This window comes from Corvus kubaryi, unplaced genomic scaffold (genome assembly GCF_017639235.1).
Source record: "Corvus kubaryi isolate FWS band 111438036 unplaced genomic scaffold, C.kubaryi_AGA036_p1.0 split1-37296, whole genome shotgun sequence".
Taxonomy (NCBI): Eukaryota; Metazoa; Chordata; class Aves; order Passeriformes; family Corvidae; genus Corvus; species Corvus kubaryi.
In genome coordinates this window covers 12,349,850-12,369,085 of record NW_024582075.1, presented here as the reverse complement: position 1 = coordinate 12,369,085, position 19,236 = coordinate 12,349,850, and the positions used below count along the sequence as shown (strand labels likewise).

Here is a 19,236-nt window from a genome sequence, read left to right as displayed (position 1 = left end):
ATTAGAATACAATTAGAAAAGTCTCTGAGACTCATGTTATACATTTCTTGTATCATCTTTTCTCTTTCTGAAATCCAGATGGAAATGGGATAATTGAGTAACACTATTGTCTGCTAAATTAATCTGGGGCAAGTGTCCTCATAATGCTATAGCTCAAAATGAAATTCCTCCTAGAAGGTAAAAAAAGCTTTTCTGTTCAATTTCCCATTTGCAAAACAGAAAGCTGAGGTAAAGTTACCCATGGTATTATCATTTAAACATCTGAAAGCAGTATGAATTTTTTATTCTTGCAGTCAAATCCCATTTTAACCTTATGAAACTATGTGGAATGAAGTAGTAGGGTTTGTTTCACTTAGAGCTGTTTCAATTTGTGTTCTGCTTAACCTAGTGAACTCTAGTTAATTAGGATGTTCCTATAAACAATTAAGCTTCTTGTAGGATCGTTAAGAAGATATAAAAATTTATGATGTAATAAACTGTAATAAAATGATAAAGTGGTTAGCACATCACAGCAATTCATGTGCAGCAGCATAGGTGTTAAAAGAGACAAGTAAGCAGGTAATGTCACCTAAACATCCTGGAATGGATGCATGTTAAAGAAGTTCACCACTGCTTCCCAACAAATCTGTTGGTCATTTAAACTCCCAAGACTCACAAGATTTATCCTGCTCATTTGGGAATCAAGCAGCCATCACCAGACACTCTTTTCCTCCCATCTGAAGCTATACCATGTAGTGAACTTGTTAGCACCCCTTCAAGGGCTCAAGATCATGGATTTCACTGACTGCCTTTCCAAAAGGAAGCTTCTACACTGACTGCAAAGAAGAATTCCAGGTGCTAATTTAAAGTCATTGTTTGTTCCATCTTGCACACAGCAAGTCTGTTTGTTTCTGTCTGGATTCTCTCCTTAAGAAGACAGAGTAAGACATCATTGCTCAAGACATCTCCTAGAATTTTAATCTCTTGGCATTGGGTGTGCTAAATGAGATTAGGCATTCTCTGTAAAATGTAAATTCAATAATGATGGGCACCCAAATAACAATATCTTGCCCTTTTGAAATACTTTTAGTCTAAATGTCTATGGGCATTTTATAGCTAATCAAGGGCAAACATAATTTTAAAAAGTATATTTCAGAGTTGCCAATTAGTATCTGATGATATTAATGACAATTCTGTGAAAGCATAAAGTGTGATTACTAATTTAAAAGTTTTTCAGAGAATAAAATGTTCACAACAAGAAAATATTTCACTTTTAGTTGTGAATATAGGCCAACCTAGCAGAAACAGGCACTGTGCTTCAGAATGGGTCACAGTCTGTTTAGGGCTTACCAGACACTTGATCAGATCTTAGCTGAATGCTTAACATCTGATCAGCTATAATCTCACCTGACCATGTCCAAAGGACATTGGCTTATTCAAACCCAGGAATGTAAGCTAATAAAGTTGGAGAGAAGCGGAAAGGTCTAGCTTCTTCCCAACAGAGTTAAGCTGTCCTGGGGGTGGTTAGGAATAAGAGAAAAAAGTATTTTAAACTGAACAGATTCCCAGGAAAATCCAAGGAGGTACAGGTGTGAACACATGTAAGGTAAAGCTTCTGATTTACCCCTCAGGGAAACATTACTTGACACCTGAGGGCATCAAATTTGCATGAGGATTAAACTCATGACCATATGGTTATATAAGTATCAGCTAAATACAAGGATGAAAAAGGAAGGCTTCTTATTAGTTCTTGGGGCATCTAAGATTTATTTATTTTCTGTCACTTCTGTCTCATAAACCTCTGAAACAATATTATTTGTCTTGGATGCCCTAATATCTGGATTTGGTTTCACCTCAGCTTGACTTGCACTAAGGGCGATATCAGAGTAACCCAAAGCAAACACATCATTCTTACCAATGTGGCAGGCTTTAAAACCAGATACTGGGTCAGAGTGCCCACAAGATAACAGTGCATTTTCTCTGCTGCATTGGCTGCTTTGGGAAATCCTGCTGAAGGGAAGCATAAAGGAATGGCACAGGCAGAAGGGGGGCACTTAAAAAAGTGTTTACCAGTAATGAAGGTTAATCTTGTAAGGTTCCTGGAAGCAACTGAGTAATGAAAAATATGCCTCCGCCTTCAGGGTCAAAAGAAAGTTATAACAGATGGATTGAAATGATCTTGTCAGTGAAAGACAAGAAAAGCCAGACTACATCTAAAACAGTTTTACTTTAAAAGTTGTAAAAAGCTAGCTTTCATTATCAATGAGCTGCAGAGAATTACTTGCTAAAAATCTATAAATAACTTTAAAAAGAAAAATTATTTTCTCAAGTAATTTTAAAGCATTTCAAATAATTAAATAAATTGAATGGAAGGAAAGAACCATGTTTGATATGATAAATTGTGACAATTCTTTATATCCTATCAGACAATAAAGAAATAACCCCATTATTTTACTAATAAACTATAATTACATTTATCTCTTCTTTTTTTTTTTCCTTTTTTTTCTTTTTTAATATTTACTCCCTGCTTAAAAATCTCCATTTTTTAAGTAAAGAACAACATGGCAATTCTGCCAGGTTTAGAGAGACTCTAAGATCAGTGACCTGTTTTCATTTTGTTTTATTTCGTTAGGGATTATCTTTGACTTTGCAAACCCGGATTTCTTTCACTTAACATCTTTGGACTGAGACAAATATAGGAACTCAGACAAATTTTATTTCAACACAGCTTTCACTCTCGTCTCATTCCCATGCAGCTCACATTTAATTCTAAACCTTCTTCCTAGATCAAGTCCTTTCAGAAACTTCAGGGTAAGAGAGACATGTGAATTCTAAAATTTCCACAGCCTTCTTCTGTTTCTTTTCTTTATTTTTATTTATTTCCATCTGTCCTTCCTTCCCTTTGTTTTCATTTCATGTTTCTTTTACCTGAAAATTTCATGACCTACCATGTAGAAATTCAGAAAAGTCAACTATTCTAAATGAAGTAGTCACAGTCATGTTATGCATCTGACTTTATGACATTCTCTATTTTCTATTGGAGGTCGTTGTTTTGGGGGGTTTTTGTTTGTTTCTTTGGGTTTTTGTTTTGTTTTTGTGTTTGTTTTTGTATTTGTTCTTTTTATGGGGATATTGAAACTAAGTAGAATAAATGTCAGAAAAAATAGCTTTAGTCCACTATAACTTATGCCACCTTGGCACATTTTTTTCAAGCAAAACAGTTATGAGAGAAGGTAAGACTGTACTTGATTGATATTATATTGGGTCTTTTGATCTGTTGGATGAGGTAAAATAAGAGTTTCTTCTAGAAGTATGGTAGTTGTTATTCTGACAACAATGACAATCGCGAAAGAAAAAATGCAAAATCAATGAAATCACCATCCATTTATTGCAGATTTTCTTAATTTCTTTCCTCACAGGCTAAGATACTTTTGCTAGATGAAGTGCATGGCAAGTAGAGTGGGGATTTTTCATTATTTACAATAAATTTTAAGTGATTTTTGTGCTAAAGAGAGTAAAATATCATGACTATCTTCACAGCATAGCATGCTTCTTCTAATACTACAAAAATAGCAGGAGAACAAACCAAGCACTCAAGAAAGTCTTATTTTTTGTAGTCATCTAAATACCATATTATTTAAAATCCACAAAATACCAATTGCCTGGGTTAAAATAAATTCTCCTTTAAAAATTGACTATTAAGATTTTAATGAGATTTTATTTTCCGTATGTACTATACAAAGTATCTTTACCATTAAAAAAGAAAGAAGTAAAGACAGACTTTATCTGTTTGACTGCTTAAATCATAAGAAATGGCTTATCCAGTTTAAACCATTTAATTTTTAATTTAGAAAATAAATTCCCACCAAACCTGACAACATGAAAGCCAGGCTTCAGCTGAAAACAAATGAAAACTGTCTAGTCATCCAAATCCCTTAAAATACTCAGAGATTCATCCTAGCACCCATTCTCCATGATGCACAGCTGTACTTGATAGTGCTGTTATGCTCTGTGCAGCTTTTGGCTTTGGCCATAGAAACACTGATGGTAGGATTGCCAGTGTAGTACAGGGGTCGACAAGGTGAACTTTTGTCAACAGAAACATTTATCTGGCCACAAAAGTACTTGCTAATGTATCTATTCATATAATTGCAATCCTGCCTTTGGCAACTCCAGACGGGTGCATCTGAACTTGTAGCAAACCTATTCCTTCAAGAGGTGTGCAGCTTATTTTAGATGAGCAACAGAAATCGTGAGAAAGACAATGGAAGCAAGAGAAAAGAAAACAGGCCAGCAGTTGCTAAGTGCAATAGTGCAGTGGTGGCTTTTACAACATTTTAAATGGCAGCTATTAAAATGAATTAACTCCACACAGATTAGTCAAGTACAGCATGAGAAGACTGCAATTCTAAGCTATTTTTTGATCTATTCCGTTAATTATGATTCTAGGTTATCAGAACTGAATAAGCACAGTACTTGCTGTTGGAAACACCTATTCTTTGGTAATTACATTCAGTAAAGCACTACATCATGTGTCAAGGAGCCAAGTTGAAATTCATTAATAAAAATCATGAGGAAACCCTTTAATTAAAGCAGCAGGAAATACTATTTGCATTCAAGGAAAACTTCTGAGAGTACTGAGCTAACGGTTTTAAAGCAAAGGACTTCTTAACCGCAACCTGATTTTAGTAATTTTGAAATCCAAGTGGTACGCTGCAGTGAATTGATCTCTCTCCCGAAAGCTGCCCTCAAAATCCTCAAAAACAGCTAAGATCAAGAATTGAAGAAGATACATAATAGTATCCAGAAAGTAATTTATAAGACTACGCAAAACATATATATGGCTTGTTTCACTCTGCCATAAAATGTAAATACTCCAGATGAATGTACACAAAGTGCACTAAAAAAAAAAATCAGAGCATTATTCACAGTAGCAAAACAAACACTTCCTAATAATATATAGCTGTATTCAGTTTTCTGTTTGGAATGTTAAGCACTCAGGTATGGGAGCAGGTGGTGTATCCCTAATCCTCACCTTCACCTTTCAACTTTCTAGATTTTTAAAACAGGGACACTTCTATTATATAAACTGTGGTAATCTCAGATCACTGTCATATATTCTGATTTTGAATTCAATCACTTCACAGAGAAGAATCACTTCACAGGGAGAAAAATCTGATTATACTTTTCCACAATGTACTCATTAAAAAGAAAGTTCAGGATGTCTCAGTGCTAGACTCTCAGTTTCTATTGCTCATCAGGAGGACACCCTGGAAAATAGCTAGACAGTGCTTCCCTATCTTTGGATCAGCAAAACCTCAGATGCTGATTCTACAAAAAATCTGAAGAATGCCTGAACCATACAAATTTTGTGAGGTTTAGTGATTCTTCCAAGAAATGTGAACCTGGTTATTCTGTGACTGAAAATTTTCTGGGAAATAAGAGTAATAAAGATAAAATATGTCCCTTGATAATCTAGTATATAACAAACCTGCAACCAGCTACCAGATGGGTGGTATTAGGGCATTTCCAGGCAGCCTGGAGGCATGGAATTCATGGTACCTGCATACTTGCTTTCCTTTCCATATATGTGAATGCTTTAAAAACTTCTCTGTCAATCTCTGTTGAATTTTTTGAGCATTCACACTTGTCATATGTCAGCACATTTAAGCACAAAACCACACAGACATGAACTGAATAAATAGACATCAACTATATCTTAGGAGGAAAGTAATAACCTTTCACCCAAAGTCTCATCAAAATAAAATAAAATTCACAGAATATAAGCCCCTGAACATCTGGCAGAAGTGGGGAATGAGGACACTTGGCTTGCTTAGGTGCCAATAGTATAGATTATTAGAAGAAAACTCCAGTAGCAATATCTTCGGCACACATAGTGATCTTATCCCAATATGTGGGATCTGAAAGTTTGACAGTGGTAAATTTGCATTTCCATTAGGCCCCATGACTTATCGGCTGATGCTTTTTTGCAATACAAACTCTGCTGTGCAACCATACTGTAAGCTTTTTGCCTTTCTGTTAAGCCCTACTAGAACTACGTTATTTTCTGAACGCTAGAATATTCTTTTGAGCTGTACACAAGCTGTTGAACTCCAGTGGCACTTGAAGCTATCACCAGAATAACAGACTCTTTCATCCTACAAATCGCTGTAAAAAAACCACGTGCATGCATACACATGCATGTGTAGAACAAAGAGGTACCACTATTGTCTGTATTCAGTCCAGTTCTTATTATTTAAAGATACTGGTAAAGACAGACAGAATTGAAAATTAAGCCTGGAACATATATTTCTTACCATGTGCCACCCAGCCATGTTTACACTGATCACAGGTTCTCAGGTTAATCTTCCCTGGCTGAAAACATTCACATGTGCAATTTACCAGTGTACAGCGGATGGCCTGGAAAAAGAAACAGAAAACACATGTTAATGTATTTCTTCCTGCTTGTACAAATTTGTTGTGATGGTTAGAATGGTATGAACTGTATAGCAAAACCCAGCCTCCCAACATTCAAAGTTGTGCTCCTTTTTAAAGTAGAAATTAATTATCTTTCAACACCAAAAATATGTCCGTATGTCCCATGGAGATGAATACATTCCTAAAATCTTTAAAAGATTTGCTCTATTTTCTTTAGGAAAAAAAAAAGTTGTGTGGATGAGGATGCTGTAGGAGTTCCATAAACATCCTGGTTTTACATCAACTTCTTGAAGAAAAGAAGTTACTAGTGATGTCTTACCATTGGAGCATACCAGTTTCAAATCAAGAAACAAAAATATATGGAAAGGAAAACTACAGATATATTTCCCCTTCCCCCATGGAATCCAAAGGTTATTTTTGAATTTCCTTTTTGGGGTTCACCTAAGACATAACTTCACTGCAGAAAGAAGTAATGGATTTGATATGTTCCCAAAACAGAATAAAATGATCAAGTACAAGAATAGGACTGGTTCATAAAACGTCCTGTAGTTTGCCTTTACATCTGTCACTTTCTTCAATATCTAGGCATACCCTTTAACCTCTTAACACTCACTCATCTGTTAAATGTGTATTTTTCTGTTTCAAAGTAGCAATGCTAAAACTCCAATCCCATGCAGAGATCTCAAATTTGCTAAATAATACACCTTCCTTAATAATACACTTTCTCATCTTGCTTTTAAATTTTTTTCAAAAATTACACAGGTTTACTTTGACAAGGGCTAGCTACATCCACAGAAAAGTGAATATAAATTGAATGAGACTCTTTCTAATGTAACAGACATATGTTTTTAAATAGTGTAGAAGATGACCTGTGCACTTCAAACTGCTACTAATAAATTTATGGCATGCATTTAGATGTAATTTGCATGGAGATTTCTCAGACAGAGAGGCTTATTGTGATCATTCACAGATTAACAATCTACTGTAACTACCAGAGCTGCCAGGAAAAGATATCTCTATAGATTTAGATGCAATCAATGATTACTTGGGGGGCTAAGGTGGGGGAAGGGTGCTTGGTACGCATTGCCACAGAGATACTGAAGAATTATGAAGACTCTTGCCTTTTCCCAAGAATTAATACACACACTCACACATACTTTCCATACCAAAAATAATTATCTTAACTGTAGTGACTTAAAAAAAATTACATTCAGCATTAGCTAGGCCTGGCTAAGGTCCTTGGCTGCTGACAATGAAAAAGCCTCAGAATTATTTAAATGTTGATCCCTTTACTTATTTATCTGCATCAGAGAGAAATGTAAAGACATTTACAGTTCATGGATACATTTAATATATATATTTCTCTGACAAATTTCTGTTACAAGTGTCTTTTATTCCTCTTATCTTATCTGCCCCTTTACAACCTTTTACAATCAAAAACCTAGTGAGGAAAAAAATCCTGCTCTATTATACCTGACACTTCAGGGCCTCAGTCCCAACGTCACCTGTCCAACTACTCATTAGCCAGTGTTATAAAACACTGCTCTATGGATGCCTGATTAAAAGAATTAGTAATATGAAATATAAGGGTACCAAAGAAGTGCTGACCATGCGAGAATAATATATGTGTTTGTGGGTTATGAGAAAAAAAATCTCCTGGAAGGTCCTGTTTCATGTTCAATAGTTTATTGACTTGGTAATATATCAGGACTACACTGGTCAGTAATGGTGTTCTTTTGCTAATATGTTCATTAATTAATGAACTCAGTAATTAATTGTACTGCAAGAAGGAGGTCTTACAAAATGGTATTCTTATTTTACCATAGAAGGTTTTCTCACATTCACCACCTTTTTCAGGTGTCTGCACCAATGTGACATACATTTGTTGTATTTGACATTATTTGATTTTTTCATGTGTCACTTCAGTACATGTAAGAGGTGTAATATAGTGCAGTACATGTACTAGATGAAATTCTGACACTTGGAAGAGCTGCTTTATTAAGGCTCATCAGCATTTCCATTACAACCCTATCTACTTTTGGCCTAGAGGTCAACAGGTTGCCTGTAAAAATTTGATTCAGCTTGAACCTGAAATACAATGTTTCAGCCTAAGAGTAAGTTTTATTACACACATTCAAAAATTATCCATTTACCCACTATAGATTATAAACTGGGGGGAAGAGTTTAGATGTGACATGTTTCTTTTCCTCTTCCCTGAGTTAAAGAGAGTATTTATGATGCAAAGTGTTGAACCAATTAATTAACATGATTTCTATCTTTTAGACATATTGCCCAAAAAATTCACTCAAATTTTTCAGAAACATGAAAATATCAGCTTTTTCTTCCAATAAATAAATCTGGAAAGTCTTCAAATAAAGACATGCATTTTTGTAAAGTAATAGGGATTGGCATGAGAAAATCAAAAGCTAATTAGCATGGCCAAAACGTTCAGCCTGCACTTACTTGGCTGCTTTTTCTGCCAAGGGTGTATGTTGACACCAGGTTGTAATTTCGTTTCAGTAGTTTCCCATTCCACCACGGAGAATCCCATGCATACTTCTGAATGATGAGGGTTACCCCCCAAGCTGCAAGATGCTCATTTAGGACTGGAAATACTCATTCTAATTCATGTTCTGGTATGATCTTGGGCAAATTATTTTGCTGTTATTTCCCTAAACAATAACTAGACACAATGACAACTTGTTGCCAGGACACATGCAACATAAATTTGCAGGCATTCTATAGTAGTAGAGGCTATTGAAAATCTCACAAAGAATTTTATCTTTATTTCAAAGATTAATTTTGCACTTTCCTCAATTAATTCAGAATTATTGCAATTACCTGAGATCCATACAATACCCAGCATGATGCCAATGTAACTCAGTGACGAGATGATTCAAGATGGTGAAAACAGTGTGTGATCCTACACATAGGGTCTGAACACTAAGATTCATCAACATGAAAGAAGGTAGTGTCCTTGAAGACCTTCACAATGCATCCAGCAAATTTACTGTGCCTTGCAGAGATATCACAATTACAAACAGTATTTTTCACCGGTTTTTCAATACTATTTAACTTGAGAATACAAGTCACTGACAGCTTTTGCAACAGGCTCAGCAATGCCAGAAGTGCAGGTGAAGGTGAATGTGGCATAGATTAACTTTAGAACCCAAAGTTTTAATGAGGACCTCCATTCCCCAGCAGCAGCATTTTAAGGTACAGCAGCTGGTGCTCTTGTAGGTACCAGAGTGGGTTGGTGTAACTGTGGTTGGACGTCTGGTATTGCTTAATTTTAAAGTGGTGGGGTGGGAAGTGGGGATAATAAAAACATCCTGGGTGTAGCAGCTAAATATGGCAGACATTGTTCCAACCCGTTAAAGCATAGGTATAAAAATCCAAGGGTATACCAATGTCAGAATTTTGAAAGAAAGTGCTTCTGAAAGAGTTTAGCTAGGCATTCCAGAAGTCACACACTGTAATTCTGCCTTCCCAAGATTTTGATAAAAAGTTTATGTAATGGGATTTTGCATACTACACTATTTTCTAGGGAAAGAAACAGAAATTTTCCCTGACTGAGATTTTCCTCAGAAACTTCCCCAAGAAAGGCAGAAGGAAACAGAAGGAAAAGAAACCAATGAATAGTGAAAAGAATATTAAAATCAGCAGACACAGTCCCCCCATATTAGCTGATAGGCAACCAAGTATTTAGATGACAACTTGCAGGTTAAGACCTTAAGTACACAACAAAACACAGTTTCCTAAATACACCTCCTTGAAAAATGCATGCTGTTATATTTTACCATGTCAATGGCCTGCAGTTAACAGGAATTCTCAGACATTTTTATTCATCAATTTCACTGAGTTCCTAACATAATGCTTCTTGTATTTCTACGAAAATTACAATGACCCTTGAGGACCTATGCTGGAAATGGACTGGACTTCAGCAGAATAATTTAAAATCGTTTATACTACTGATTTCTTAAATATAAAAATTTTAAAATTGACATTGAGAAATATGCTGCAGCTCTCTTTGAGATCGTCTTCCTGTAAAGCATAATGCAAAAAGAAAGGAACTTTACCTAATATTAAAGCATGATGTCTAGTACACCTATGCATAAGTTTGTATGGCTATTAAAACATGTTAGACCTGACTTCTGTGGGTTTCTCCCAGACCAAGGATATTAATTTAATATTGTTTGGGTGATTTGATTATGTCTAAAAAGTAAATATTATTCACATGTTACTAGAAATAGCCTAGAGCAGTCATGGAAAAATCAATCTTTCTGGCTATTCTGCAGAGCTTCCAAGAGATGAGAGTCAATAACCTACCATGAAAGGGATCACAGTGTGGGAGAAGGAGAACGTGTAAAGAAAAGATGTGATTCCTCCTCTGGCATACTTAGAAGTGATCACAGAAGATGGAGGCAGTTTTAAATGATGCCACATTCCGGAGAGACAGATAAGTTTTGCAACAAAACTTCATAATGTAACTAATGATGAGGCTTTAAGAGTTCTATGAGGTTGAACAGCATCTTACTGAAGTCTCAGCCACAACTTTTCATGCGGTGGCAGTGTTATCAGAGTCTTATTCTTAATGTCCTTGCCTCACCTTTCTCAAGTGCAAAAAGGTCTTTAAAAATGTCTCCTTTCCACATCTATAATATATCACCATGCACCTGAATACATAACGGAGTCAACTATACGCCCCCTCTGCATTGATGTTCCATCTACCTTTCTAATGCGTCTCCCATACATCTATCCCACAGAGCACACACAATCTAAATCCACTGTTACCAGTCACAGAAGCATGAGGCTTGAGGAAAATTTGGTCACGTGAAATCTTTTTAGTGGGACTGCAAACCAGGAAACTGGTGCATAAGTGCAGTTCTTAACAGCTGCATTAAAATCAATAAGACTAAGAGAGTATGCACTCTACACAAAGGTGTTAGCTAGCAAAGATGCTGTGGGTTTTAAACACACACATATACACATAAATATACTTGAAATTTAGATTTTGTATAATGGTAATTCACAATTTCTATGTATTTTTGTAATATAGGCAAGAACTTGCCATATTTAATTGACAGAATAAATCTCATTTATGATTTTAAAGTCAATAACAGTTCAGGTGTTGTATGCCAATGAATGGAATATTTGCATGAAATTATAAGAAGTGTTGGAAAAGCAAAAAGCACTTTTTACAGCTTATGTTTCAACTTTAATCGAAATACAACATATTAAATTAGCATTTTCTATCCATTGTCAGTTTTACTCTGTATTGCAAATGAAAATTACATAATTTTAAACTAATATTTTATTGAAAGTAAGTAACACTCTCATTAGGAGAACAATTTGAAGCCATACAGCACATGATCTTGAGACACACCATAACAATCAAACTTAGCCTAATCAAAGACTAATGAGAAACACAGAGATCCCCTCTCGTTTTGCTGTATGTTGACCCATGACAGAATAAATTATGAAGCAGAAGACAACAGATAAGTTCTGCAAGTGTTTCAACACTTTTTTAACAGAAAATCTCCTCTGCCATTAATTTTCCATTCTGTTTCTTTGTTATAATGCAAAGAAGATATGATCTATCTGACATTATTGCTCACCACAGGACTGTACCATACTACAGTTCTAGGTTCAGAGTTTTTCTTTCTTTTTTAGAGCACATATAGAGCTCTCTAAAAAGCTCTTAAAAAATATGACTTCGTTTCTTTACTATGTCATGAATCCAAATAAATATTTTTTTCCTGCCAATTGAGTACTTTTTAAAAAGTGAATTCACACTATTTTTAATACTGGAAAATCAGGAGTAGAATACAGTTTATTTTCAAATTGACACCAAAAGGAGGATCATTTCTATACTGACATTTAGGAAATGCACAATGTCACCTTCCTGTGATGAGACTGGTATTATAGGAAACTGTTTTGGTTTAAACCTAGCCAACACCTAAGCCCCACACAGCTGTTTGCTCACTTCCCTCACAGTGGGATGGGGGAGAGGAAAGTAAAAGTGATGAAATTTGTGGGTTGAGATAAAGACATCTTAGTAGGTAAAGCAAAAAACCCACAAGCAAAATAAAACAAGGGATTCATTATGCCCCTTCTCTTGTACATTTTAACTCCTAAGAAAGAAGGAAAATTGAGGTGGAAGTGCTTGCCGCACTTTCTTCAGAATGAAGCAGACACGTTTCTGTCTCTTCAGGGGGGCCATATACCTCTATCCCATCATTCTGGTACAAAAATGACAATTTTGAAACTCAGCTAAAACGTTTAGATGGGTAATTCTGCAGCCGGAACACTGGACTGGGAGAGAGGGAATGCCTCGATACTGATCCTCGGTCTGTCACTCCCATAGATTCATTTACTTAACCACTCAATCTATAACTGCCCAATCCGAAAAAAATGAGTAATGCTAATATAGAGCATTTTCAGAGATAAGGCTAAAAAACTGCTCACACAACATGGTGAGGTATGAGGGAAAATGTAAGCCAGAAACATTCAGCATTATTATTTCTTCTGTTGGCACAAAAATGTTAACAGATTTTTTTTTAATGATGCAAATTTACTTTGATTTACGACTGGCAAATGAATGACTGTATACATAGGAATCACCTACAGAAAATAATTTTAATTGATAAATGACCATTACTAACTTCAGTACTGATAGCCTAATAATGCTTTGCCCAAAACGAAAAACAGTAAGGGAAAATCTACTTTGCATTTGAATGGTCTGAAACATCCATGTAATGCTATGATATTTTTGATCACTCTCCCATTTAGAGATACTCAAATATCTTCTGAGTTATTCACTGCATTTCAGTATTTTATTAGCAATTTCACATCACATTATATTAGTATAATTTCTTACTTGTACTTATTTTCAGTAAATGCAATTTGAAAGGTAATAATATTGTTATATTTCTCTGTGGCATTCAAGAAAACAGTTACTAATATAATATGAAGGGAAGGATGCTAGCAAGAGAGAAAGCTGTTAATAGGATAAAACAGCTTTTCCTGGAGTAAGGAAAACCTAGTCTTTAAGCATGTTAGAAAACTGTTTTCTAGTTTTCTTGAGAAAGAGCTGCTAAGTGAATGGGGAATAAGAAGAGAAAGAAAAAAAACCATTTGTAGTCTCGTATTAATTTAGGAGTTGCTCTTCAGTTCTACCCTAGACGCTACCAAAAGTAGAAACCTGCGTCAAGGAATGTTACCTGGACTTTTCTAGAGAAATATAATGCAGAATATATATTTCATTTTTCAGGAAGTTTCTGTAGAGCTTTCAGGCTGCTTCTATACACTCAGCTCACAGGGCTGCATACAGGATACTCTACAAAGACTGCAGATACAGTATCACTCTATGTTTCTATAGCATGTAAAACTAGCTGGAGGGTCTCCGGCATCAGAGTTATTTGCACTGAAAAAATTAAGACTGACAAGTGCTTTCTTGCTTAAAATTTGAAGAAAAAACATAGTTGATTTAAGAATGAGATTCCCTGTGCCCAAGAGCCTATTAGCAAATACAGATGTTTATTCTTACAGATGAAAACCAGATCTATGATATGAAAACAACACTGTCACTGGCGTTCAGCCACATATATTGCCAAGGCAGAGGTCAGTGTCAGATAGGTGTCCAACATGAATGGATGCACCCGCAAGAAGTGCCCTTCTCTAACCATGACTGTTCTAGAGAATAACACTGCAAGCTACACCCAGGCAGTCATGCCAAGTAACCACAATTCACACTGTCCTTTAGAGAGCACAGGAGGCAAGTCGCTTCCACTGGTTTTACTGGCCTGTCGTGGACCTATGATTTACTCTGCCCTGGTGAGACCCCCCCTGGAGTACTGCATCCATCTCTGGAGTCCTCAGCAAAGGAAGGACATGGACCTGTTGGAACAAGTCCAAAATAAGGACCACAAAGATGATCAGAGGGCTGGAATACCTCTACTATGAGGAAAGATTGGCAGAATTGGCATAGTTCACCCAGGGGAAGAGAAAGCTCCAGTGAGTACTTATAGCAGCTTTCCAGTACCTAAAGGGGCTTGGAAGAAGGTTGAAGAGGGATTTTTTACAGGACATGTAGTGATAGGACAAGGAATAATAGCTTTAAAACAAAGGAGGGCAGGTTTACACTAAATATAAGGAAGAAATTTTTTTGAGGAGAGTGGTGAAACCCTGTAACAGGTTGCCCAGAAATGTGGTGGATGCCTCATCCCTGGGAACATTCAAATTAGGCAGGAGAGGATTCTGAGATACCTGATCTAGTTGAAGATGTACCTGACCATGGCAGAGGGTTAGACTAGATGATCTTTAAAAATTCCTTCTACCCCTAACTACTCCTTGAGCCCATGATTCTATGAAAAGCCCAGGTGATATTTCTCTGGAAAACAAGTGCATCTTGCTGGCAACCGCATTGGAGAGAGTATACTGAGATTCCTCAGTGGTATGAGCCTTGCTATTTGCAATAGACTTCTACTACCTTATAGCAGATATTTCAGAAGAAAGTATGTAAACCAATAATTCAAAACTTGTGATGTAAAAATTAAAACTAAATATGCTCCAAAAGTTTATTTTCCCTCTAGTATCTTAAAAAAGACATAGAACCTGTGAATGTAGCAGGAACATGGAACGAAATTGTCAACATTTTTTTTACATTATGTGGACTATTGGATCAGTAATCGACAAAAAGGGATTTTTTTCAGTGGATTATAAGTGGTTAAATAAGAGTTACTTAAATCTATTAAATGAAATAACAAATCTATTAAGCCTAATATCTGTTCATCATCTATTGTTTCTCCACAAATCCATCAGAAGATGATGAGATCATTAAATGTCTTAAAGGTGATCAGATAAATAATTCATAATCTCTAGACTAGTTTTGATCAACCTCAGTTATAGTCTGTCCAGTAAAAACTACAAGAGAAAAGATGTAAGTATGCAAAAATATCACTTCTAACAAATAAATAGGGAACTTTATAAGAAAAATGTAAATATACACTCAAAATTATGTTAGCAAAATCAGTTAGATTTTTTTATTTTCCACCTTTTTCTTCTATAAGTTGAAAGAATAAGCAACATCTGATTTAAACAAACTAAAATGCAGCATGGCCCGTGGAATAGCTATTTCTTTCTGTCAATTTATTCTTCTTAAAGAATATCAAATACACATTGTTTATTGTCTAATCTGCTCTTCAGGAAGTTTTGCCTTTCAGGATTTTCTTTCCTTCTCAGACATTATTGCTTTCTCGGTTCTAAATGATGGGTTTTCAATTTGGCAAAAACAATTATGTGGATTTGCACTGCACTGTGCTACATCTTAGCCACTGAAGATAAATATGAGTTCTACAAAAGTTACATAAAAGAATTATAATGAAAGATTTCATTGTTTTGAAAAGAATTCTAAAAAGAAAATAATGTCTTCTGTCTCATCAAGGTCAACACTCCATACTATGTGTCCTCTTCTTAAGTTATACCCTAAAGCAATAACTTCTTATTTACATTAATAAAATACTCAGTCCTGTACTATTCCTTCAGTGACCAACCCTGTCAGCCACAAAACTGATACTTTAGGCAAATAAGAACAAGAAAACCACCCAATCTTTTTTTTGCCTCACTCCCAAAAAGTCAGACTAGTAAGAGAAAATTTTTCTCCTCATTAGATGAAGTAATTAATTATTTAAATATGCATTTCTTTTATTAATGTAACTTTTAAATTTTGCTTCTTTGGTATTTCCTGAAAACAAAGAAATGTGTATTTTTTCCATGAACGTTCACTAAAGTATATTCTATCCCTTCACCTTATGTGGAAGAGAGAAGAATTCCAGTAAGTGTGAAATATGTGTCTCTTTGGCCAGAATGGAACATGAAAAAAAAAAAATTCATATATATATAATAAAACCAGAGAGACACAGAGAGAGAGAGAGAAAAGAGGGAGAAGGGGGGCAGGCAGTGGAGGGAGAAATGTTATTGGTTTTCTCAGAAGGATTTTCTTTTATACATAGCTTTATCCTATAATTTTGTCCCTGTTGGGCACACTGCCTAAATTTAAACACAAACAGTCAAGCAATGAAGAAACATTACCACATTTACTGTGAACAAAAACTCCCAGTTGTACAGTGAAATTTTAATACATTTCAACTTATCTCTTTTACTAATGGGGAGAGTACAAACCCTGCAGGAATTCGCTCTGCAAACTGATAATTACAGTAGACTCACTTTTTTATAATGCATATGTATAGTCAGACACAAGAAACATAGCTGCCCTTTTGATGTAGGTTACAATAGGAATGTTTAAAAAAAATTATGAAAACCTCCTGCAATTCTAAAGGAATGCATTATTTTTCATGGGAAGTTGTCCTTTAGCTATACTAAAGAACACAAATATATATAGTACAATATAACACACACATATTCACTTGCTTTTATAATCTGAAGCACAACCTTTATCAGGCTGCCCCTTTTTTTTAAGTAGGGTCTTTTTGTTTTGTTTTGTTGTTGTTGTTTTCCTAATGTACCTACTGGTACAAAGCTGGTTTCCATCCTACAGTATCATGTATGAGTTCAGAAGATTTTTGTTCTCCCAGGCCTCTCCTCTGAACAACCTTCAAATTTAAATAATTTTGATCATCAACTTTATGTCTCACTAAATCATTATAACATATATTTAAAAGTACTATTGTAATTGCATAGATCTAAAACATACAGCGTCCAACTCATCTAAGATAGGACATGCTTTGCCTGGCAAAACATGTTTGTAGTGTACGCAAAGAGAGATTTCATTTAATCTGAGGATGTGTGAAATCAAAGTAGGATCTACTGCTAAATCATACATACAATATTTATCTTTAATACAATAATGATAAGACATAGCTATATGTTAAAAAATCACCCAAACAAGCAAACAAATAAACAAACAAAAACAAAGTACAAGACAAGTAAGAGTTTGCAAAAACAACCCCATATTTCCAGGCCTTTTATGGTTTATGCCACTATTTCTTAATGCCTATCAACCAACCATACCACTTGATTCTGCAAATACTCACATCCTCATTCTTTAAGTATACTCATATTCACATTTAAAGTTAAAGGTAGAAAAAAACCTCACACAATTCAATAATTAAACCATTGTGTGCACTAAGAACAGCACACAAAAAATCATGTAAGAATTCCAGTTTCTGGAGTTCCTGTAAAAAGGCAAATCTTCAAAACTGCCAGAAGAGCAATTCACACAACCTAGCACTTCTTTGAGCTGCATTTTCACCAGTTTGCAACACCCAGCATGGTGGAAACACAATCTGCCTGTCTCTGTTAAGCACATCCTGTGCGTTATGTTGGTTGAATGGTAACGTGAAACATTTGCAAGTTTCTCGTAAGGTGGAATAGCATATTCACAGCTCAAGACAGTCACAGGTAAACTCGCTAGACCCTGAGGCTTCATTCTCCAAGCAGAAGTTTTAATTACAAGGAAACAGTGTAAGTTGGTGTCAATGATTACTCGCAGTCACCAATAAGGAATCAATGGCCAAATGAAAACTAACAACAGTGATGGTGAAGGTCTCTCCTGTAAGACCTTTAAAGATACTTTCCATGGAGGTCTTACTTAAAACCCATGAAATTTCATGGGAGCTGGAAATATTCATTTCCCTTATTGCTGGAGAGTAGCTTTCTCACAGATGTAACCCTCTTCTCTACAGAGGTGTTTTTTTAGCAGTGAAATTATTTCATTTCAAAGTGAGTTGTTAATGACTGTGGAATTACTTAACTTTTTTTTTCTTAATCAAAGAAATCTGATCTTGGCTAAATGTGAAGAGCTTCCTTCTCATTCAGAATGAGGAGGTTTGGTACAATCAGACTGAGCATCAGACTGAGGAAGGGTGCTACACTAGGTTTACTAATAAAAGTCACAGAACTTAATGTGTGTATGCATGGTAAGTATTTTACCAACTCTAAAACCTACAACGTGCTAGGAGAGTGAGAAATATGTGTGCCAGCAGACCTGTGAGTGTAAACTTTCTTCACAGCAACAAAAGTAATTTTCACAGAATATAAGTTATATTCCATATGACTTGTGATCCTGCCTGATGCAATGCTTAGGATGTGCTTAGTCAGCAAGTCTTTGTTGAAAGCATATGGGAGGTAGCACAAGCTCATCTTCTGAAATTACCTTCACCACTGTACATCATAATTGTCACAGTAATTTCTGTCTGTATCGGGGTGGGCAGAGGAGATCTACACAGAAGCTCAGTCTTGACTTGAAATCCAGATCCTGTGCTAAAATGTCACTTAATTTCTAGATTTCAGAAGCAATGTGAGGAGAAACAAGAGATAATATATCCCAGATTATGACTCTTTTTGTGTAGAAGACAGCAGATCCAGTCACATTTCTAAATGGAAGAAACAGTATCTTTGCAATGAATATGCAGCAACTTCTTTCTTCTTCCTCACCTACAACCTTAATTTCAGTTCTAAGGATTCACAGAATGGAAACTCCAATCAAATTGAAAAAGACGCTGCTTCCTTTAATGTCTTGTCACATGCAAAAGTGAGCAATGTCTCTTTTTAACAACTTTCCATAAAAAGAAAAAATTACAATGCTAAAATTGGTTGTACTAAATGGATGTGAAAAGACTATATGTGAGACAATTAGAGATAAAGGCTTTATCGAATGAAAGCATTCCAGATAATTGACAGTGACCCTCATTATTTATTTCTTTAAACTTCCCAATTTTTGTTATCAAGTTCAATTTGGGACTCAGTTTTGGGAAGCATAAAGAACCTTCAATACATGCAGAGGCTCTGAGGATGTTG

At 35.5% G+C, this 19,236-nt stretch overlaps 1 protein-coding gene across 11 annotated transcripts in view; it reads right to left on the bottom strand.

Moving 5' to 3' along the window:
• Nucleotides 1-19,236, bottom strand: part of BNC2 (basonuclin 2) — a 349,594-nt gene that overhangs the window by 132,144 nt on the left and 198,214 nt on the right. For all 11 annotated transcript variants that reach the window (XM_042053948.1, XM_042053947.1, XM_042053945.1 and 8 more), the window contains one exon: nucleotides 6,297-6,399. In XM_042053948.1, coding sequence (XP_041909882.1) covers nucleotides 6,297-6,399 — 103 coding nt within the window. The remainder of the gene's footprint in view (nucleotides 1-6,296; nucleotides 6,400-19,236) is intronic.